This window comes from Calliopsis andreniformis, chromosome 3, assembly GCF_051401765.1.
Source record: "Calliopsis andreniformis isolate RMS-2024a chromosome 3, iyCalAndr_principal, whole genome shotgun sequence".
NCBI classification, from domain to species: domain Eukaryota; kingdom Metazoa; phylum Arthropoda; class Insecta; order Hymenoptera; family Andrenidae; genus Calliopsis; species Calliopsis andreniformis.
The window spans coordinates 26,354,752-26,378,650 of record NC_135064.1 but is presented as its reverse complement, the minus strand read 5'-3'; the positions used below and the strand labels follow the sequence as shown (position 1 = coordinate 26,378,650).

The window sequence follows — 23,899 nt, the reverse complement described above, 5'->3', positions numbered from 1 at the left end:
TGTTGAATAAACATTTTCACAAAACTTTTAAGTGAAAAAGGATACAACAGGTAAGGCTGAGAAGGAAGTTGACCCTTATCATGAGCGATCCATTAGCGTCCCAACGGGATACTTCTCCTTTTTGTAGGAAGAAATTGATCAACAAGTTGGTATAAAGAGAAATATTGTAGACGAATAACGCCAGCATCCACAAACGTAAATACTGTAGGATTATCTACGGGTATTTCATGCAGTACAATTTACAACCCATTAATGTATCGCCGTTGGTTGCAAGGTTAACGGGGGTATGATTAAAGTAATCGACTTTAGAATCGATAAGGCGTGGCGTATTTAGGATGTGATAATTGCAATATTTATGCGAAGGCCGCTGCGCAGAGCACGGGTCGTTAAACGTTGTCCGTTAAATATCACTTAGTTGCAAAACCAGCTCTCGCTTATCTCTGGAGATAAGAGGACGTTTCCTGTTTCGCGGACCTAATAATTTAAACAGAAACTAGAAACGGAATTGCACCTCAAATAGATTTTATATTAGCTTATTTGTAGACTACTAGCCTACCAAATGGAATCCCTCTGCAAACCCCAAGGAGTTTCATATTTGACATGAAAATTTAAATTGAGACATAATAGTCACCCTATCTTACAAACTGTGCTCACAAAGGGGTTAATATTTAAATGTTGCAGTTTACTGCACCACCATAACAAAGTGCCACATTAGTTACGCTCCATTAACAAGTCACAACAGCTCATTCGAAGATGTCAAAGGTACCGAGACTAAAATGAGCGCCTCAGACATTAAAGATTACAAAGATGCTGCGAGTAGTTCGTGCAGAACGCGTTCAGCCGTGCGACAAAGACGATTCCAGGCGTCTGACTGGCACAGGGAGCATCTACTGGTTGTCTGTCCGCGAAAGAGGCGCGTTACATCAGCCACGGTCGAATATCCCTTTGGAGAGGCGTTATCTAGCCGTGGTCAGTCATAATGCAATCAGAATATACCTCGCGGTAAGGAGAAGAAGGAGATTAGAGGGCACCACTCACGGTATGCTATTTACTTTGAACTATTCTCGGCGCCGCGGCCGAAACACACATTATCCGTCGCCGCCGCAACGATGGTACACTCGCAGCCCCATCATCCAAGGAAACCCGCGCTGATATCCTCGATAAACGACGCCCTGGCACGAAAATACCCACTGAAGCTTCAGCCCGTCTGGTGGCAAAAGGAGTCTGCCGCAGCGCGCAATAGATTTGTCTTTATTAACAAGGTTGCATCAGGCGTGGGTGTTGTGTCGACGCCTTTAAGGTGTAGATAGAATGTTTGAAATGTAGATTAATGGAAAAGTAATGGAGCTACTTGGGTACTTGAACGAGAGATAGTGGTTTTAGTTACTAGGTGTTTTGCAATTCCAATGCGTTTCTCGTGCTTCGCAGAGGATTGATAGATTTTAATACTGTTAAGCTGACAGGATTAGATCAGTACTAGATAGCTAGTAGTATTATTGAACAGTTATAAATGATATTGCTTAAGTAGATTCTGAATTGAAATTAAGAAAATGCTTAGTGGATTAAGGAACTAGTAAAGGAAGTAGTGAATTAGAGACTAGTAGATTAGTAAACTCGTGTTTAGTACCTGTTTAGTATTTAGAGTGAATTAGTATCTGGACTCCAGAGCCGAAGTGTACTAAATCACAAAACTGGACTTAATCCACTTTGGCTCTGGGGTTCAGATATTTTTCATTATAAAAATTTTTCAGCATTTTCCTATAAGCCTCACGCTTTCTATAAATGATACCATGAATTCCAGTAGATTTACACGTTAAAACTGACTTGAATTCGATCCCACAGCAGAAATATTTATCTCTCCAGAGTTCAAGGCGCATCGCGGAGCAGAGCGTCGACGACACGAGGGATTTTCGAGCGTCAGCAGAGCACGTCGCGTCGAAGCTCGTTGACGGATCAGAGAACGAACGGAGGGAAGGGAGTCGAAATAAACGAACGGAGAAGAGGAAAGAAAAAGCTGAATGAACACGAGCTGGGAATACAATGGAGCACTGTTGTGCTCGGGACTCTCGCCGCTGAAACAATGCCCGCTCCCGGATTCAGTTAACAATCCGTGTCGCGAGCATGGGGACGCCCTGGCGTTAGATAAGAACGTCGGGGATATCGCGGAGGCGCGCTCCACCGTTCGTGGACCTCTCTTCGAACCTTTGCCTTTCAATCGGATGGAAAACGTTCGTTCGTCGGGATGAAATAATGGAATGCCGCGGTAATGGCGCAGGATGGAAACATTGTGCCCGCTTTCGACGTATTCTCCTTCCATTGTCTCAGTCTGAGCGCAATGGCGGCGATCTTGAGGTATCGTACCCTACGAGGATTGAAATCGTCGCGAAAATAATTGTTGATGACTCTTGTACGAACGATATTCCTGGGACAATTGCGAAGATGTCGAACAATGTTGCCACTGTCGTTGGGATTACAATTCCCTGGTTATGCTATCGATCGTGGATGCGTTTGTGAATCTGTACAGGATGGTTCAGAAGTACAGGTCAACCGAGCAGGTATTAGAATACTTAGAATCCAAGTGGATATAGACTTTAAATCGTCACAAAAACCCTTAGTTACAGGGTGATTAAATTATCTTCCTTTAGGACTTAGTAAGAAGCTAGATATCTAATGCAGGAAATAATTTATTAAATACAGAATGTCTCCTGCTACCTGTAAATATTAATTTACAATTCTGAATTACCCTATAGACTCATTAATTTCGACATCAGTTCCTCTCCTCCTGTCTCGCGACGAAATGTGGAAAACTTTATAATGATCAACGAAGATAGCTTCCTTCTTGCTTTTTTAATCAGCGCGACTTGTTAGTAAGTTGTTGTTTAATAGTTTGTTTATCGCCAGCACGGTTGATTATTTAGCGGAGCGTAACAGACGACTCGAAATACTTTCGAGGGAAAATTATGAGATCCTTGGAGCGGTCGCGAGACTCTGAATCGCCGCGAGAGAGACGCGCGGTTATCGTGCGTGAATAATACTCGTAATTGGAAGCACTGGTTGTAATTTAACTTTAAAGGCCGTGTTATTATTTTTGACGCGTGTTCGAATGCTAACGATCCTAAGGAGTACTTGGAAGAATGTAATCGTCGAAATTAACAGCATTGCGCTCCCGGCTTAATTCCTATCAGGGAATTCATTAGCGAGCTGGTTGATCTTGATCAAAGATCACGCGATTATCAGAAACTAATTTCAGGAATTAGCACAGTATTGTAACTTTCAAGAATTTGTATATAATGTGAGCTAACAATGTTACTGTTCTAAAAAATCGTGAAGTACAATACACTTACGCTTATCTGAGCATGCGCCATAAGACAATCTACGTAATTAAGCCATTCAGATAATAGAATTCTCCTCGCCATCTAAAATTTTTCTTCTAGAATCAGAGTTCATGTTTAGATGATTCATTAACACACATTATCATGACATGCACAGACATAGTAAAGAGATTAATTATTTTTAGTTTGTAGAATGCATAAAGTGTCTCATAAAACTTAATTTACATGCTTCGGCATTGGTTTCATTAGAAGGACATCGAATAAAACTTCACGGCATCTAAAGTTGTGGCTACCTCAATAGAATATACGTAGAAGCATCCCCCAAAACGAAGTCTTCTTCGCATAGAAGACAGAGGCTATACTGAGAAATCCCTTTAACGAGACTACAAGAAATTATTATCGGATGATCCCGTTGACAAGAGTGGCGCGAGTCGAGCCACGATCCGTGAACGCTCAGCCTTTGAGTTGAGGCCTGGCTGCACATAGGAATGTAATTAAAATACCGCGCCGCAAGACTATGCCCCTCGGCCGGGGCGAACAATGGGCCACAATGTTAATGAGGAAAATAATTATATGAGAGTTCATTTTCTTCCTCCAGAAAATCGGATGCGGAACTGTTGGAGGAGGCGCCCCCAGCTGGCCTCCGTACCCAAGGAAGAGTACCAAAGTAGAAAGGGGTTCCCCGTAATGCGAGCGCCAAGTGGTCCAGACGTCGTCGTGCATGCACTACTGGCGACGCCTTCACCCTCAACACGGCCAAGACCAGTTCCTCTCCGCGTTAAGACGTCCGTTCGACATAAGTGTTTTGTAATTAACGCCGTACACACGTGTTATTCCCCTTCACTCCGATTAGGAGCACTCTCTCGTGGCCAACGTCAAAGAGAAACGAGAAATTTCTTCGGCAATTTCAGAATACGCGTTAATCCCACCAGCTCTGCTGGTGGATCGTAATCAACATCTGGTACACATAACGTTTGAGAGACCTGGCACAACCTCCTATGGTGGACTTCGACTTTATAGGTCTAGATTCGGAACGATTGCCACTCGCTACCTATTTATGCAACAGGCAAATTTACTTCTGTCGTCAATATTAAGGGAGCTACCGAGCTTTGTGAAAGATGAAGCCGCGTTGTGAAAATAGCTTGGAAGAGGTGACAGTTGTTTTAAGTATTTCACGAGACGAGGTCTTAGGAATGTAGAAAACGTGCGGAGAGTAATAATATTATTTTCCATACTACCCCAGAAAATCGAATCTTCCCCACAATGTCTCTACTATCCACTGTACCTGATCATATAGTCGATAAATGGCTCGAAGACAATTAACGAAACAGAGGTACGTGACAGGTCACCGAGAGCAGTGTCAGCGTCTGCGTGAGTGGAAACACCAAAAGCTTCTCCTCCCCATACGTCACAACGCGATAATCCAGCAGCTAGCAAGGGAGCTCTAACATCCCGCAGCAGAGAATGAACGAGTTGCGAGCCGCAGGAATAATTCGATCGAGTGTTTGAATAGGGAACGATGACGGGAATTTGAGCATTTAGCGTGGCCGTCAGATTTCGCTGGAGCAATATCGGTTTCAATATCGCCGACCGATATTGGGTTTAGTGATGTTCGAAATTGACCCCGGTACATTTTACAACCGATGCGCCTATGCTGAATCAATGCAAACGCCGTTTTCCAAGCAGTAACTTTATTTCATGCGGAGCAGGCGGGTCCATGCGCGCAACCAACCGCGCCACATGGTTACAAGCGTTTTCAATATCTACTAATCTGACCATCGGCAAATGTTTGTTTATAGGAATCGTGTTAATTAATTAGGGGGCTACTGATAAATCGGTTATGAAACGGGACAAAATGTTCGGGTTTGAGATGCCTTTGGGGATGCTCATGAATGGATGTTTTGGATAACTCAATTGTTACGTTGCTGTAATAGCCATAAAAATTGCACTGACTTAAACAAATCAATTTTTACCAGAAGATATGGGTATAGTATCCCTCTCAGGTGTAAATATCTTCTATATTAAAAAGGATTCTAAATTTAAGAACTGAGAGATCTGAAAACAGTTCCATTTTCATTATTACATCTGCCCCTTTCTCTACGCTATATCTACCCAAAGCACAGTGCACAGTTAAATCACGAAATTCATAAGCTTCGCTTCCTCAAAATCACTCGTAACAACGAACAAGTGACCACAGAACAAGAGACTGAGAGTCCGTGCGTGGAATCCAATGAAACAGAGGCAGAGACACTGTAACGCAGACGGATGAAACGCGAGGCAGCGAGAAAAACGCGGAGGAGAATCGTCGAGGACGGGGATAACGAAAACGAAGAGTCGACGCGGAGAAAGGTGAAACGATAGTAGCCGGGGGAGGGTGGCAGGGGGTCAGATAGAGGAGCAGAGGGAGAGGGACGCAATTTGAGCGAGTGGCATCAGTCGGCGGGTTTAATGAGGTTAGCTGCAATTACATGCATTAGTACGACATGACGAGGGCAGCGGACCCGACCTCGGCCCTCTGCAAGAGATATTGGATGTACGAGCCTGGCAAAAGGGGGTGGCCAGAGGGTGAAACGCGAGGAGGAACGAGCGACGAGAGAACGAGACACGGCGCAAAGGAGATACAAAGAGGGAGTACGGCGCGGATTGAAGGGGATGAGGGCTCGAGGGGGTAAGAGGCAGAGGGGGTCGGAGAGTGAGACAGAGAGGGAGGAAAAAGGAAGACGAGACGCGGAAGAAACGGGTGAGCTCGGGTAAAATGCGTTAACGCGTTAGCTGTTAACGCTGTCGTGTCTGCGAGTGGTACGCGTGCTCGTACGAGAGCACACAGGGCGGGCCAGAGCTGAGCGGAGCTGAGCGGAGCGGAGTGGAGGTCGTCTCGCCCACCGCAGTCGCGGCAGGTAACGCGCAAAGTCACGCATCGTTGCCCCGCGATCAAACGACAAACACCGTCGGCTTGCCGCTCCGCTGCGATAATTCTTTGATCGCTCGAAAAGATACACCGACGAGCCGACCCTCCCTCTCTCGCCCCCTTCCCGCCGCAGCCCCCGAGAGCACGGGGGTGGCGAGCCCAGTGAGTCGAATAAGGGAGAAGCGGTCGTGTAAGTTGACGCTTCGCGTGGAAAAAAGCGGAGGAGGCAGGGGATGACACGGGGACGAGGAAAACAGCGGCGGGCGTTCATTTAGCCCCGTTTAGCAGTGACAGCCCGCTACGAAATCGCGCGAGACACGCTCCAGCGGCTGCCAGAGAGCGGCAAGCGCGATCCACGAACGGCACTTTAGTCAGAAAGGACTGCTTGTTACGCGAGCCTTGCCAATCCGAGGAATTCAGCGTCCCCCGCCGAGGGACAGCTTCTGCGAATCGCAATCGCGGGGTGGATCGCCACGAGGATACATTTCTGCGTTGTTCGTTTATATGCTCGAAAGATTCTGCGTTTAATTGATTCCCACAGGTTTCATTCCTGTATTTCACCCTTCGAGGCAGCTTTTCTGCAGATGCACAGATTGGCGCAGTTTATCTGCAGATGCCCTGCTCAAAGGGAAACGGAAATTATAGGTATCATTAGAAGGTGGGGTGCTTAGTGACGGAGGGATTAAGGCTTGTGAAAAATTGGGGATAGGGAATATTCGATAGGAATCAGCTTTCGATTAACCCCCTGTTAATTGGTCCTCAGAAGAAATGAAAACTGTATCTACCTACATCAGAATCTAAATGTCTATTGGGCTATTTTGTAATACTATAATCGGATAAATTAATTTACGATTGTACATATCTGGACCCCGCAACCAGAGCGTATTAAGTCCGCTTATTTTCAATACGACTTAATACACTCTGGCTCTAGTGTCCATACATAACATTGTAATTCATAGATAGTACATCAAACAGAACATTACTAACATCAATGAAAGCACTCTGACAAAAAAAACAGTGGCTGAATATCACCACAATAATAAAAGTAATTAATCATAAAAACGACACCACCCTGTCATAACAGGGTATCATTACAAAGACTGCCTCCGTCCAGCCTGAATGACAAGAATCGAGCTCATCCATGAATGTCCCCCCGGAACACGGTACAAAGAGAACAAAATAACGGATCACCGTTTGGTAGAAAATACGAGCTTCCCCAGGGCGGTTTTGTTCGATATTAACGTGACAGAGGCGTACATTTTTGCACGGTCCGGCTGTGTCCACGGTATTGTCGGTCGATACGGATTTTACGAGCAATGGTAGCATTCTCCAGAGAGGGGGTGGGACGGAGGACGAACGGCACAGGCACGTTTGATACAATATATAAGCGGTCGGATTGGGCCGCTGGTAGTGGGGATGGGGTCACAAAGTAGCATTCTATTGACAGAGCTCGACGCTCTCCGGTCCGCCGGTGATTATACTTGGTGATCATATCGCTCGTATATTGACAAACAGCGATACACACGGAGAGAGACAGAGACCAAGAGGGGAGGAGGGGGAGACAGAAAGAGAAGGGTGGAATCATCCCCATTCCCGGACGCGTTTCCCACCCCCTCCTCGTCTACCTTTCTCCGAGCGAGTCTACGCTCCTCTCTCTCCCTCTCTCTCCTCCTGTCCCAGCGTGCATCGCGCTAGCCGTCCTTGTCGATCATCCCCCACGGGCCTATGCGCCGCTGCAACCACCCCTCGCGGCGCTGGGGGTGGTCGGGCAGCGGTGGCCGTTCCCGTGGACGCTTCTCGTGCACCGGTGCACACAGACCGCCCACCAGGCGACCCACAATACGCCGCTAATTCCCATAAAGCGTCGACCGATACGCAAATGGACAAACGTATGGACATACGCACAAGCGCCCCCAGGCCCTCTCCCTCTGCCCAGCCAAACACCGCGCGCCATAGACACACACCCCCTTGTTCCTCGCTTCTGACCCGGCATTCGCAGGTTGCATATCGCGCACGAACCTCTCGTCCCGCCTTTGTGGCTTACGCTGCCGTGTAATAACGACGCACGCTCGCGCAGAAACGCGATACCGACCGCCGAGTCTGCGACCTTGTTTAAGACGGCGTTGCCTTTTTTGTATGGGAGGGGGAGGGGTCGAAGGACCGGGGTACTTGGAAATTTGATTCCTGTAAGGGTTTTGGAATTTCAGTTCCTAGAGGTCTGACGTTTTTTAGAAGTACGGAGACTTATGAGAAAAATTGAGTTCTAGGTTTTGAGGCGTGAGGAGTCATTTTCTGTAGGAATTGCAGTGACTCGTGAGGTCACGTATTGGCTTGGAACTTAGAAACCTAGGAACAACTGCACACCTAATGTGTCTCTAGTGTCAAAAAGTCATCCTTAAATGGAGACAAGAAGCATATTCATTATATGCAACAATATTTAAAAAACATTTTCTTTCTTTGGAGTCCTCAGGTGAATTACACATGAGATGTTGCTACACATCTTAATTCGTAGAAAATAGCTATTGAAGTAAAACTGGTTACGCAGATCAGAAAACATTACCAAGAATTTCAAGATAAATACCTACTCTTATGAATCGGGGAAGTCCTACTTGATCTTTTCGTGCTCACCTGCAGGAGGCCCATAGAGAGTCACCAAGTACCTGTATACGAAGAAGGCCGAGTGGGTCTGACCAGGTAGGGAGGAAGGTCGCGGCAACGGTGAATAGGGACCCATAAATGATGTCGCGCATGCTGAAGGGTCCTTTTCCGGTACCCCGTCAAGGACGTGTTTTAAGCGCCACCGAGGAAACCCGAGTTCCCTTTCAAATCGATTCTCATGACAGCGAGACCCGATATCCCGTGGAAGACTTTCAAAACCAACTACAAAATGAAAGGATACCACGCGTCAACGAATAAATATCGACAACTTACGTGTCTACCTTGTTCCAGATCTACGCTTCAAGATCTCACGTGCACTCCAACAATGGAAATACGAACATATCTAAAGCTGGGTTTACACCAGCGAACAATTGTCAAACTTTTTATCACCCTTACTTTCTGTGAAATTTAATTTGCATGTTGCTCGCGAACTCTGGCGTAGGGGCAGCCCAATAAGAGCACCATATCGAGTATAGTAACCGAGATGAAGCTGGCAGCGAGTTACTCGCGCTGAATAAAAGACGAGCAATCGGTAGCGCTGGGTCGGCCAGTGCACGGCGTCAGCACAGTCGAGCCACTGGGCGTGACAATATGCTCCTGCACCTGTGCAGGGAGGTATAGGTAGGTTCGTGGAGGCGCCTCGAGACAGAGGAGAAAGAGAGAGAGAGAGTCCTCGCCGCCCACGCGATCGGCCAGCTCGCTGGAGAAGAAAGACGGAGCGGGCGAGGGAGGACGAAAGGAAGGCAGGAAGGAAGGAAGGACGGGGCAAAGGAACGCAGAGGGCGAGGGAGAGACGGAGCGTGGCGCTTGTGCACGCAGCGAGGAAAGAAGAGGACTTAGGTGTGCCACCGAAGAAGTGGTGTGCGTTCGAACGGGTACACACGGCCGCACACCTGTGCCAATGCAGCATGGCACAGAGTCGCATAACAGGTGGAAAGGTGAAAGAGAGAAAGGGAAAAAGGGGGAGAGAGCGAGAGAGGGGAACTGAGGAGAGGGAGATCCCCACTCGACTCCGAGTCTGCCAGCTCGAACATTACTATACGCCCTCCGGGAGCCGAGAGGAGGAGAACGCTGAGACTACCGCCTTCCTCCTACGTTCTCTCTCTCCTCTCTCCTTCCTTCAGCTTCTCTTTCTCTCTCTCTCTCCCACTCTCTCTCTCTCCTTCTCTCTCGCTGGCTCTCTGGCTCTCCTTGCCTCGCTCCCCGGTCGACCTCGCCTTTTCCTTCACGGTCGCACTTCCGTTTTAACGTCAGCTAACTCTCGAGGCGGCTGCCGCGCAAACGCCGCCGACAAACGCGTTTTCACTCGGTGCCGATGAAATGGCCGACGAGAAAACGTTCTCCACCCTTGAGAGCGCCGACACACGAGCCTCCGCCGACCGTGCGCCCGCGACGAGATCTCTGAAGGCGATTCGACCTGACACGAGCCGCGTCTTCTGGAAAGCCTTCTCGACCCGAACCTCGATGAGCCTCCGCGTTTCCTGCACTTTTCGTTTCCCCCGAAGCTCTCTTCGCCGTTAGAGTCGCGTGAGTTACTTCGTTTCGCTTTATCGTGGATGTCTGTTAGAGATCTCGAGTTTTTATTCCCGGAAATATTTGTTACAGAGAGCTTCGGGTGTTCTGGGAAACTCAAGTAAAACTCGTAACGCGTAAGTCGAGCGATGTAGGTTCGAGGACGTGGATCAAATAATTTAGGTGGTCGTTGGACAGGTACAGAACAATGTTAAATAAAATAGATTTCGAATTAAAGAGCGTGACACAATTACTGTGCGCTGCTGGAAAGCTACCAAGTAGAATGATGCCAACTTCATCCTGAGAATTCGAGGCTGTCGAGAAAGACAACAAAACGCGATGAGGATACCTCGGATCAAAATCACTCTACAAAGTGTAAAGAAAATATAGCAAGATCAAGCTTCCCTGGAAAATCAAAGGATAAATATATTCGATTGGTGGAACTCAGTTCAGAAGATATCAGTGGGATATCTCAGGAGCAAAAGGGATGCTCGTTCCGCTACAAGCAGTAGCAATAGGCATAAGCAATTTAGACAATAAAGGAAATACGTGTATGCCATCGTGTCTGCTTTCCACGGAGGTAGTGAAACACGCAGACATTTTCTCAATTCCCAAAAGTACATAGACCTACTTGAAAGGGATGTAGGAAAAACTGAGATCTCGCAAGAAATACGAAGACAGTCACTAAGAGTCTAAAATATTCCAAAGAATACTCTCATCCACAGACCCACCAAGACGCTCGGATTTGCTCAAAGACGTCCGCAGGATCGCGCCTAGGGGCGAATTTAGCGGGATATCGAGAAAGGAAGATCGGCGTCGCTGCAGCACGTAAATGACCGGCATAATAACGGTAATACGCCAGGCATTATCTGCACGCGCCCAGATTTTTGCGAGTAGACAGGTTCTCCTCTCGCCGTGGCGCGATCCCTTCGAGCAGCAGAGGAGTCGTTTCGCTTCCACGCGATGACCCGCGGCGCTTTCGAGGTCGCGCGAACCATCCAGTCATCGCGATACCGCTGATAGGATCGTCGGTGAGGACGTCGATGCGAATCGGCGACGCATTGTTCGAGGGATATCCTCCCTTGAGATTGCCAGGCGATTATGCAACCTGTCCGCGAGACAATCGACGCTTCGTGCGGCCCCTGAGGAGGATACGCGGGGCATTCGATGGGATCCGCGCTGTTCCACGCTCCTGTCGGCGTCGAGCCGCGTACGTGCCGTCGAGGAAACCGGCGTATCCGCTGCTACGTAAATACCGCGCGTGGAAATTATTACCTCGGATAATAACTTCCTGCACTCGCTCGCGAAACGTGTTTTCAATCGACTTCGACCACTCTGGAGCTGGCGAGCTTGGCGGAGCGTTTGATCAAACGTGATGGGGTTTTTGGATGCGAGATGATATCTCAACTGATGCAAGGCTCTTATGACAGCTTTCTTCTTGCTTTAATGATGGGTTCGGTGTAGGAGAAATATCTGAATATTGAAAATATATTTCTTAGTTTTTAATGTCGAGAGGTGGTCTAACGATGGCGCGTCTTCATAATGATGCAGAAACGTTCATTGCTTTCATTTTTTTATGTAAGTTCAGTGCAGCTGAATTCCTGAAACAAGCTGTACAGTTATCTGTTCTGCAAGCAAATGTGCCTTACACGCAGAACTTGATCTTTATCACCTGCTTTTTTATTCGTAGATAACCGAGACGCGTTTCCCCCTTTTCTTTCAACGAAACAGTGGACAGAACTAATTAAGTTTAATTATAATCGCGGGATTTAATTAAAACGGCGGCAACGCAGCAATATTTGTTTAACGTCACGGTGAAACGGAGTTGGTAACTTTCAACTGCAACTACCGAGCAAGAAATATGTTTACCGTTTTTATCACTTTTATGCTCGTTTGGTTAAATAAAAGGCGATAATAAGGCAAAAAAAACGTATCTTTCAGGTTGCCTTTCCATTTACACCGGACAGAGGAATACTATTATAAAGCTAAATCCGTGTACATAAATTCGTGAATGCCTTAGATAAACGTACATGCTAGACAGGGTCGATCAACGACGGATTAACAGAATCCATGAGACTAAAATAAACGTCATAATCTAACGAGGGGGTTCATAGACTAGCTCAATGGAGGGAGACAAATTATCGGCTGTTGCTGGCTTCCTCTTCGATCTGAGCAAATTCGAATCTGCCGGTATACATAAATTTAGATTCAGCCTCGATCAATGCCCCTCGATCAATACGATTCGATCATCGTACGAGCCTAACCACATCGCGACTGTTTGAATTTTGTATCAATTGGGATATTATAGTTACCTACAGCGATATCTCAGAAAACTAATTTTGCAGTTGCCCTCGATCCAGACCAAAATACTCCCTCCGAGTTAATTAAACGTTCAACGTCGTCAGGATCCATGACCCGCGCAAAGCAGTCGACGGTCGGACTCGAACAAGTCACGCAACACGAAAGGTCTTCCCTTAGAAGGGGACTCTGGCTTCTGTCTGTTCCCTAGTGCCAGTTGCGGTTACTGATGTCACGGAAAAGGGAAATGTCAATGACTTTTTTCCTGTTACACTTCGCGGTTGAAATTATTCTAGAGCTAAGACTAACTTGAATGCTACTAAAGTGATACATGATAAACTTCGCAGATCTGTGTCCAATAAGTAATGTTTCAAAGTCTAACTACTTTTTATGAATTTTAATAGTATTCAAAGACTGAGGATTATAGCAGTCCACCTTAATGATTCCCGCGAAGAAGGTTCATTTATTTAGGAGTAAGTTCTGAATTATAGAAGTTTCGGCTTCGGTCATGGAATACGAGTCTAGTTCGTTATTCTGCGTGAATTGATTAAATAACCTTGGCGATTGCTAATATTCTATCGACTCCTACCACACAAAAAGTTCAATTACCAGTGACACATAATTAACAACCCAAAATCCACATAAGACACTAAATAACCACGCAACCGATCACCAACAGTAGTCACCGCGCGACGAAAGTAGAAAAATCAACGTAAGGTCCTACCTTCGACTGATCTTGCTGTTGCAGCAGTTGTTCCCTGAGCAGCTGCAGCTGCAGGATCATCTCGGAGAGCCGTCGTTCCTTCTCCGCGAAGCTTTCGGCGCAGAGGACCCTGTGCAGGGCCGAGGCACCGTCCTGCTGAGGTTGTCCTTCGGTGTTCTGCATCCTTCCAGAGGCGGGTGGAGAAGACGCCACGCTGTTCGGCACGCTGGCGACGCCCCCGCTGCAACGTACACCATCGAACCACGGTCAATTACGCTTCCACAGGGTGTAGAAGATAGGTAAAGGCCATCGTGGCCTGTCATTGGTACCGGTACAAGGCAGAGAGGTCCACTGACTCGTAGGTGGCTCGGGCCACGCAGAGGCGCGGGGCTATTCGCGCGCGGGCAAGAGCTTCGAGCGGCTCTGGAATGGGATGGCAGTGGTCCGCGTACATAGGGCTGGGAGCCAGCTGAATAATAGATAGGGTCGCGGCCGTGCAATCACGGCAGCCCGAGTGTTTGCTCCCGTGATGGGGTGCTTCTCGCTCTCTCCCTCCCTCTCGCTCCAACCAGCGCCGTGATTTCCCGCTACCACGGATTCTTTTCCCCCAGAGTGCCCTCCTGGACTCCGCCCGGAGCTCTCGTTCCTCTTTTATGCCGAGGAAAATGGACCACGAATAAGTGATACGGACGTATTGTGCTCGTGGCCTGCACCGCGATGGCCTGCGCGCCTCACCATCGCGGATCTCGTGAAGGACGAGGATAAGGACGATACCGCCCACGGCTCGTTTCAAACGCCGTCGCGTTTCGGAATCTGGGGCAATATACGGTTCTCGGGGGGCGCGTATGGCATTTCTTATGGCGTCACAGGGTCAACGTTAAAGTGGCTGTCGAATTTTAAAGATCGTACACAGCTGGGGTCTTTCAAGATGCGAGTGGGACACGTAGAGATGTCATTCCTTCTAGAGAATGGGAGAATGTTTGAAACTTTTCTGAAGACAGATGCTTCGCTTAGGTACACAGCTACAGCGTAGGTTAGTTAAGAAATATTATAGATATTTCACTCAGGTACATAGTTACAGTGTTATTTAGTTAAAGAACATACCTAGATCTCTATTTCTCTGTAGTAACTAACAGAAAATATAAGTACCTAGGTATTTACACCCCTTATACCGAATCTTTCGAAAAATTTGAAGCGAAGAGAACACCCGTTTCTACCAAAATTTCAATTACGAATTGAATCCCAATTTATAGCAAGGAGAAAGTTGACGAAGAGGGTGGTTCCCAAAAATCGGCACAAATTGTACCAAAACGCAATCTAAAACAGCGTGTAATCACTGAAAGCGAACCGGTGAACTTGGCAACGGCGAGCACCGATCAACAGAAAGAGGATCGTGCCAGTTCGCGGCCCACACCGAGCGAGTATCGAGGCCAAAATTCTTCCAAAATTCAGCCAAGTGTACGGGCAATTCGCGCATACGCGATGTTCACCCGCGTTTTTGGAATACATTCAATTCTGGACTCGAAACCTGCCCCCCTACACACCTTCTGCTCGGTTGAGTAACGGGATTCGCTTCTAAGTACTTGTTTAACCGCGCTATCCGCGCTTCTCGAGCAAATTGCAGCCTTCGTAATCACCGATCAACACCGTGACGCGTCGATTTCGGTCGGAGAATCATCGCCCTTTCGATCTCCCGCGTTTTCTACTCACGAGCGCGCTCAGCGACACTAAATCACAGCTATTAGACCGGGGATCCGAGGCATTTAAGACGTTACTGTAATTACTGGATTCGAAGCTGATAAAATAACTTAGAATTCATTAAAAAGTTTTTCACTTCTGACTTTCCTTCAGTTTCTCTACTTTTAATGTGAAAAGTGGATCTTTTCCATTCTGAAAGTAGATCCTTTTATGAAAATGATATTTATAAGTCGGAAAGAATATGAAAAAAGCCTATTGAACAAAAGAGTAACTAGTACATAAGGGGAAAAGTCTGCTTATGAAAAAGCAGGTTGAAAGTGTGAAGCGAAATTTGTTCGTAAAAAAGATTCTCCGGAGGGCTTCGTTTTCCAAAGAACCGAGTTTTCAAATTCGTCAGGCATGCGCCCACTCGACTATGCGTATTGTGCAGTAAGTGCATTCATTTTCAAACTCGATTTTTTGTAGGACAATGCCCTCTATGAAAAAATTCTATTTCTCAATATTTTGATAGAAAAAATAGTTTCGTCGATTATATCATAAGTCGCACTTCCTGGCGTGCATTTCAAATAAAGAAATCAATCGATAATCTCCCAGCAGGTCTGCGTTGCAGTTTCCCTCAAAGCGCAAAGGCAGATTGAAAATAAAACACGGGAAGCTTTAATGCACGTCATTTTTGTTCCGGTTTGTCGGCCGCGAGTTAATTTCTTCTATAATCCTCGTTTTCTCGTTGCACTATCTTCGAGGAATGTAAATCGAAAAGGGAAAAACTCGCATATGTTTATGCACACGCTTGATTGGAAGAAAAGGTCCAAAGCGGAGCGGGGAAACGTAATTCAGGGAGGTTGGCGAGCGTCTCCACAAATAGAGACGTACGTGGAATTAAAACCGACCCGCTTTTAAAAACGCGCACGCATTATTATTACACGCTCTACTTTCGATACTTATATCTGCTTGCCAACTTCCACCATGCGTTCGACGCGTGTGCGCCGGCATTTCACGATATAAGCTGACCACATACCCAAGATAAAAGTATCAATTTCATAATGAGCGTTCGCGGGTATGTTTAACTGAAATTACGTTCACGCGGTGGACGATAAAAAAGAAGGGAAAATGAGCAAGTAGAATGAAAAATTTGCGGTTGAACTTGGCCGTGATTCAATTAGGAATTGTTGTTGCTCAGTAATCGTACAAGTACCATAATTGCAGAAAATCTGTAGGATTTTATTTGAGGCTGGACACGATACGGTGTGGATGAAATTAATCTGAAGATCTGAGTTAAAGTGAACTCGGTTCTGAATAAATTTACCTGTGACGACGAAAAATAATTCAGGATGCAGAGAAACGACAATGACTAGTTACTGGATACAGGAGGTAGTATTTTCTCCTGTGTTTTGGTCCCTTAAATATCAGACGTAGAGCAGAGGCAGCTGTTTGGGGGACCAAACGAAATGAATCCGTTTTTCTATCGTTTGCACCATGAATCTTTCAGGCGACCTCATTTTTAATGGCGCAGTGCATGGGAAGTGGAGTAAGTTGTAAAATTGGCCTGATAAAAGAAACGACGCGATGACAGTTTTATTCTTGGCCCACGCGGATATCTAAATCCGCCGAATGTCTTTGCCAGGCGGAATGATAATAGCGACAGAATGAGCCTTTTGTTGCCTGATACCGAGGTCAACAGGCGCGAATAGAATCTTGTAGCCGCCCACCGCGCGTTATTATCGCCTGAAAGAAAGCCACGCACAGCAAGGGCCTTTCATGAGCGTGTAAGGATAAAAGACGTTCTTCGATAAGTAACGGTTTCATGATGCACGATTTTTGTTACCGACGGTGAACAGCAAGAAACGTGCACAGTGTAACGTCTAATTAAATTCCCAGCCACAACGAGGAATTCATTTCTAGCCACTCCCCGATTCTCCTCTTCCCCCCTTCGGCTGTTTCTCTCTTCCTCGATTCATTTGCAGCTTTCAACCGACGTTGTTTCATACAGAGTTATTATTCTCTATTAGCTAGCGTGATACCAGGAATCCGCTTATCTTGAGGATAGAATTAAGGATGAATTGTCGAGTACCCTTCATGAATATAGTAAAAGGGGCACAGACTTTGATCGTGAAACGCGCTTGCATTAGAATTAGATTTCAATAATGATAATAATACAGTGACTCTAAAGGATATTTTATATCTCTTACTCTTATTATTACTATTATTACCTACTCTTACTATTATTGTACCTACCTATTTGGTTAAGAATAAAGAAGATTTAATAGAAATGGGGTGCTCAGAAAATTAGATTGGCAATTAGTGTGTACTTGAACTGAATTAAAGTTGAACTTGATCCATTCAGAAACATTTACAAAATTTTCATTTCTCCTACTTCAGAAGTTACTCAGAATTAAAAATTAATGAAAACCTAAAAATTTCAAAGTCTCGACCTACCGTGAACTATCGATTATATTACGTGACATAACTTGGGAAGCAGAGTACCGAACAGACCCCCATACGAAAGGATGAAACATCAAAGGAGATAAATACAGAATGCTTCCCTATCTTCCTCTCCGCGAACGACTTCCTGTCGCAGAAAGGAAGCAATCGCAGCGAAATAGTCTTCTGAATAACGCGACGCGAATGGGAGCCCTCGATTAACCACGTGCATGGATGGATAATCTCTACTCTGTATTCTCGACTTTGTACACTGTGTGGAAGGCGGTTCAGTGGGAACGAGAGAAAGGTCCGCGCGACCGTGTCGATACAAAGAATCAATTCATTGACGGGCCGATTACATAGAGCAATTATTATTACGCGACCGTGCGATACCGTTGGAATATAGACTAATCGTTCGCGACGATAACTAAACCGCATACAGTCGAGAAACACCGACTACTACTCGTTACGAACTCGCCATCATTTCTGCGACCAGTTTCGCGTTTTTATTCCGCTGTTTTTCGTACCATCGATTTTCCGCAAAGTGGCGCACGAAACTTGCACAACGAGCGCGCGATGAAAAGTACTCGATGATCAGCAACAGTGTAATGTTTAACCAGCATATATGAATATTAATGCTCGTTGTTCGAGTCCGCCTAGTTTTTATCGCGATTCGCGAACGCCAGCATCGAAACGAAGCGTTGGATAATACGGAGGCGTTCGATCTGGAGATCCGTCGCTCCAGAGACACGTTTCTTTGTCCCGATGCGAGAAGTCAGATATTTTCAGGCTCTCTGCGGACCCCTTGTTTTTTTCTGCGGCCCGCTCCCTTCTTCCGACTTCCTTTTCGCTCGCCCTCTTTGTACAATTTAGGACGTTCGGTAACGAACACTCGGTTTACGACTGGAATCCGTGGATCTTGTCCGGGAACAATGGACGCTTTTGTGAGCCGAATTTAAGCGGTCGCGGTGGCGTTCAAGGACTGACTGATGCTACTGAGAATGGGAGAAAACTCGAAGTTCTAAGTTGGAGCTGATCTGAATCTTGGATCAAGCCTTTGAGATGCTGAAGAAGAATAGTAGTTTCAGTTTGTCATTTCAATTATTACGTAAATGCTCGTTGCAGGAACTGAAAGAATTTTTACGGTAATCTGAGATAACTGCACCCACTAATTTAACTTGACCGTTACTGGCTTTCAACTATAGTCCAGTCCAATAATTAGGTCAGTCCATTAAGAGGAATGGATGAAAGCAGCACAGGAGCCTTTAAAAGGATTCCATAATTGGGAGGAGATTCCTCGTCAGAGAGATTCCAAACAAGTATTTTTACCAAAAGTTGACTATCCTTTGAATTCTGTGTAATTTAACCCAATGACCAAAGACTTTAAATTGTCAGGCCTAGCTGAGGAGAACTATAATCAGTTTAATTGCGAACATCTTTCAATATGATTTCAGGGTTTTTTTCGGCCATTGGGCTTCAAACGAACAATCTCGATTGTAGAATTTCAATCGAGGCTGTTAGGCGATAACTATTTTTCGACGATATGAAGAGAACGAAGATCCGTTTTTAAGCTATATTTACCAGTTATGTAAAAGTATTGGGAGCGCGATAGTGGCACGAAGACAACGGCAGATTAAAACGCGACGATTGCAACACTGTAACGAATCCAGTCGCAATTGCCAGCTGGAGCACAATATCGACTAATTAAAAGGAGATAGGTTGCGTAACCGATGCCGTGCGACATACGTGACACTGTTCCCCGTCTTTGCCTCTACTCTCGCGGCCGATTCACGCGGGGAATTTGGCTGAAACAGGAAGGAATCGTCCCAGTGGAGTTGCTCTCATTTCCCTCGGACGATTAGGCGTTTCCTGACGCTGTTTAATTAATATCGCCCACTATGGGACAGGGTCAGAGGGAAAACACGGTGTAACCTTTCTACCTAAGTGTACACTATTGTTCATAAGTTGGGATGCTGGGTCCAATTATGGTTTACAAATTGTGTAGTGACTTCTAAATACAGGACAGAGTGTTTCTATAATTGTTATTTCTGTAATTTGTAGAATATTTTGTAGAAAGTCATATTTTGAGCGTCGGATTTATTAAATATTGAAGATCTATAGAGCAAGAAAATGAAATGTAGCTACATATGTTTCCCTATCTAAGTAGAAACACTTAGTAACATAGTAACATCATTCTTGTGATAAAGCATTGAAGTCATCTTTACTATTTTATCTAGTAGAAATTGCTGATTTCAAACTATATAGCGAAAGAAAGTTTCAGAGGTCAACGATGACAAAAATACCTAGAATTATCTATACCGCAGAGAGATAGGGAATATATGTAAACTCTATTTGAATTAGCTACGCACACACGTAACAACATTACCAAACTATCTTACCTACTAATAAAAAACTCAACAGTTATTCGACCTATCAAACCTGAGCCCAAATACGAGGAAAATAGTGTACTCCTCTAAACTCATTACCAAAAATTACCGAATTCGTAATTCCATAAAAGCATCAGTCTCTAGCTAAAATCTCTTCCACCCCATAAAATCACCCTCAGCCAAGCCTCAAACCCCCAATGACAAAATGCCCCATTCTACCCCAATCCAAGGTCAGTTCTACTAACCAGTGCGTGTTGTGTCCAGTCGGCGTGGAGGAGGGTGGCGGGCTGTTCCGCCTGTTGTTGCTGGTGTCGTCCTGCAGCGACAGCGACTCGCTGTTCATCTTGCAAGTTAACCTCTTGAGCACGTCGTCCATTGATCTCTTGCTGCCCGCGGTAGCCGTGCTACCACCGTTGTTATTGTTGTTCTGCGTCACGGTATTGTTATTGTTGTGGTGGGGGTTGCTCGGGTAGTAGGGGTCGACGGTGAGGGGTGTGGGTGGCGAGCCACACTCCGAGGAGCTGGCAGGTTCCACGAGGCCACCGGACGAGGACGATGTGTTCGTGTGGTGGTGGTGATGATGATGATGGTGATGGTGATGGTGGTGGGGGTAGTTGTAGGGGACGAGCGTGTCCTGGCCAGAGAGAACGACCCTCTGTCGCTTGCTCGTTCGCAGGGAATTCGACGACGGCGAGGGCGAGTCGCGTAGGTCCGGCTCGCTGGTCGTCGCTGGTGACGAACAGCCGGAGGACTCGCAGTCACCTCCCCTCTGGTGAGGGTAGCACTCCTCGATGCCGACGGGGGTGGTGGGGTCCTCTTCGCCGACGGGTGTCTCGCCACCTGGGCCACCGGTCACCGACGAGGTCGTGTCCTCCTCCTCCTCGTTGGCGCCTGCCACTGTACCCGTGCCGCCCCCGCCCTCCGATAGCTTCGTTGGTGGTGACTTCCTCTTTGAGGACATCCTCAATCTGAAATCGAAACGGAAAAACGGCCAGGTCAGTTCGCTGTCGCTCGGTCCACCTTTCTACGCGCGGTCTCGCGTTCAACGTCGAGTCACGATCATGCAGAGGCAAGGCAAGTACTTGTCGCGCCGAGGAACTTAATGTATTCTTTTTCCTTTTTTCCTCTTTCTTCAATTACGCGGAATATAAGGAGCAGCTTATTTCCTTGTGTCGCAGGCTCTTATGTAACGGTCACAAAGTTGCAACCAGATTACGACCAAAGGCTGAACTATCTCCGAGTACTGAGCATGCGTGTATGCATAAATACTATTGCAATTCATTATGCCGCGCGTTAGTATATGTCATGTAAATGGTACGCTGCTGGCGATTAATTACGAGTCGCTCATCGGTCGATTAATGTACAAGTAAAATTGTTTTTTACATATGATTAAATATTCTCTTGTCAGCTATCACATAACAGTCTTTCGAGTCCGCATCCCTTTTTATATCAGTCAAGTATGCTGAGACCTCCGCATTTGTAGAAACAAATATTTTTAATATTTCAAATTTTATTTACTTTCAAATTATATTTAAAATTGTAAAATTATAAAATCAAATTATATTTAATTAATAAACTACTTTAAATACTATGTTGAGAAATGGGTAATCGCATTTGTTTTTCGGCTCTTCTGATAAACAAGAAAGAAGGATTTGAGTTACGTTGGCTCTCAGGTACAGAACTCTTATCCCCATCCACATTCATCTCGAAACGGATTTGAAGGAAATGCAGGAGCAAAAGGAGCAGACGAGCAAACGGAACGGAAGAGAGGCGCCTCCTTACAACCCCCGACATCCTCATCGACTCTATTCCGTCTCGGACTCTATCTATCGTTAATTTAGCGAATGGGCTACTCCAGACTGGTCCACTCATTTCCGTCTCCAAATTACCAAATCTAAATCTAAATCGCGCGATCGACCGTGACGCGAACGAAACTGTCCCTGTCGAGCGAACCCGATTACGTAATCCGACATGAGGCGCAATAATCGAGCGCGATTATGAAGCGTGAATTATTATTGTTATGTGCGCGTGTCGTAACGCTGTTTCCATCAATCGACAGAGACGCGGGGGCAGAGCGACATACGCGGCCGATTATCTTCAAGCGAAGCCGAACGATGCTTGGGAGCGAGGTTGCGGGGTCAGAAGCTGTCAATCGCCGTACGTCCCCGAAATCACGACTGTCCTCGCCGTCACGATATTTTCGAGGTCGTTCTTACAGTAGCCGCTTGTGGTCTGCGAATTATGCAATCTCCTTTGTCTCATGATTATGAAGGGAATGGTAATTTAGGGAACGTGAGATGAGATCTTGACGAGGAAATTAAAATTTTGTGATTTAGTAGAGGTGCAGTAGAAATCTTAAATAATACTGATATTGTTTAAAAAGTAGGATATAAAAGTGTTTACAATAATACTTTTTTCATCATTCCAGGATAAATACTTCAGATAATAAAAATTTTGTAGCTTGAACGCTGACTAAGTTAATTTTCAATAAACTTTATTCTAGTGTTCTATATACTACTCCTGCCTAAGCTTAGCTACATTTCTCAATTTAAAATGAACATCATGAAGAAATATGACAGTCATTCTCTCCTTGCAACAATACTACATACTGAAATTCTAATCGCTTTTTGATAAATAATGTTATTCAATTCATGTGATCGCAAAACTAGATCACTTTCAATACTATTCCTTCTTGAAGAAATATATCTACGCCTCACATGAAAGTTCAAATCATTATAGTTTTTCTAGAAACTCATTTCCTATGATCGAAACAAGTGACCCAATAGCCTAATACTTCGGGGAGTTTCCCTTTCCCTCTGAATCGCCGGAAATCATGATTTTCCGTGACAGGATCGATTGCGTCACAATACCCTCCGTTTCTGCTTTTTCTACTGGCAATACACGCGTGACCAGCTTTTTTTTCGCGCACTGCAAGATACGAGTCGACAGTGTATTACGTTTGCATTCCTGCACGCGCGTGCGGGCGCGCGTCACAGCGAGGAAGCTGAGGCCGACGAACGAGGCGCAGTGAACACGTGCTTCCTTGTGATCACATGCATATTGGAGGGCGTCGTGTGCACTGGACGCAACGCCGGTCGCAGTGTCAGGAAGCGTGCAGGAAATCTCGTCTTTACTACGAAGCCGCATGTGGTGCGATCATAACAGTCGTAACAGGCTCGAAAAAGCTAAGTCACGATAAAGGAGCAGGGCTTCAACGATGAATCGACCGCAGGTTGTGGCAGCTCGAAGAAAGAAATGTTGCTTGTTAGTCTGTTTCGCTGTGAAAGGCTATCTCATTGGGGATGAACAGTAAGTTAGGACTCTTTGGTTCTTGGAAGAGAGTGTGGTCGGAAGGCTGATATAAAGGGTGAATTTCGACGAATTGAATTGAGATACAGGTGCTTGAAAGAGTCTGTAATTAATAAGTATCTTCTCGTTTTGGTGAGTGCTGTGAAAATGCAAAGTTCATATTGCTTATTTAAAAGCACTGAGGAGGTGACACGATGGAAACTATGGTTCTCTTTTCTTTGGTAGCTGTAGACTAGAAATGAAAAAAAAGACAAAAGAGGCTGATAGGATGATTTGAAAAGTCAAATCAAGATATCGAATCAAACCATAATCCATCGCGAAAGAGTGCAGAGAGAGGAAACTAGAAAGGAAAAACTACTTATGCAACTGCTCGTTTTGCCAAGTTAATGAATCGGTATCTGAATGAACGGAGATTGCATAGCGGGCAGAAAGAGAAAGAAGGCAGCAAGGGGGCAGTTGCACAGTATAAATGCAGAGAATTCGCTGATTTATCTCGCGCTCGCGGATGAGCCTACGGTTTATCGATGTCGGCCCGTTATCAGACGCGCCACATAAGAACAGTGCACGTTTAAAAGCTCAAACACTGAACTTCGAACAGGGACAGTGTCCATTCTCTTCCATTCCGATTTTCTTCTTTTCTATCTTTATTGTTTTCACCTAAACACTTTATCCC

At 45.8% G+C, this 23,899-nt stretch overlaps 1 protein-coding gene across 1 annotated transcript in view; it reads right to left on the bottom strand.

Annotated features, from left to right (window-relative positions):
• The window catches only part of Sox102f (transcription factor Sox102F), a 59,207-nt gene that overhangs the window by 17,731 nt on the left and 17,577 nt on the right, over nucleotides 1-23,899 (bottom strand). Inside the window, exons 2-3 of the mRNA XM_076374749.1 lie at nucleotides 20,163-20,885; nucleotides 13,433-13,652 (exon numbers count right to left, since the gene is read on the bottom strand). Coding sequence (XP_076230864.1) covers nucleotides 13,433-13,652; nucleotides 20,163-20,885 — 943 coding nt within the window. The remainder of the gene's footprint in view (nucleotides 1-13,432; nucleotides 13,653-20,162; nucleotides 20,886-23,899) is intronic.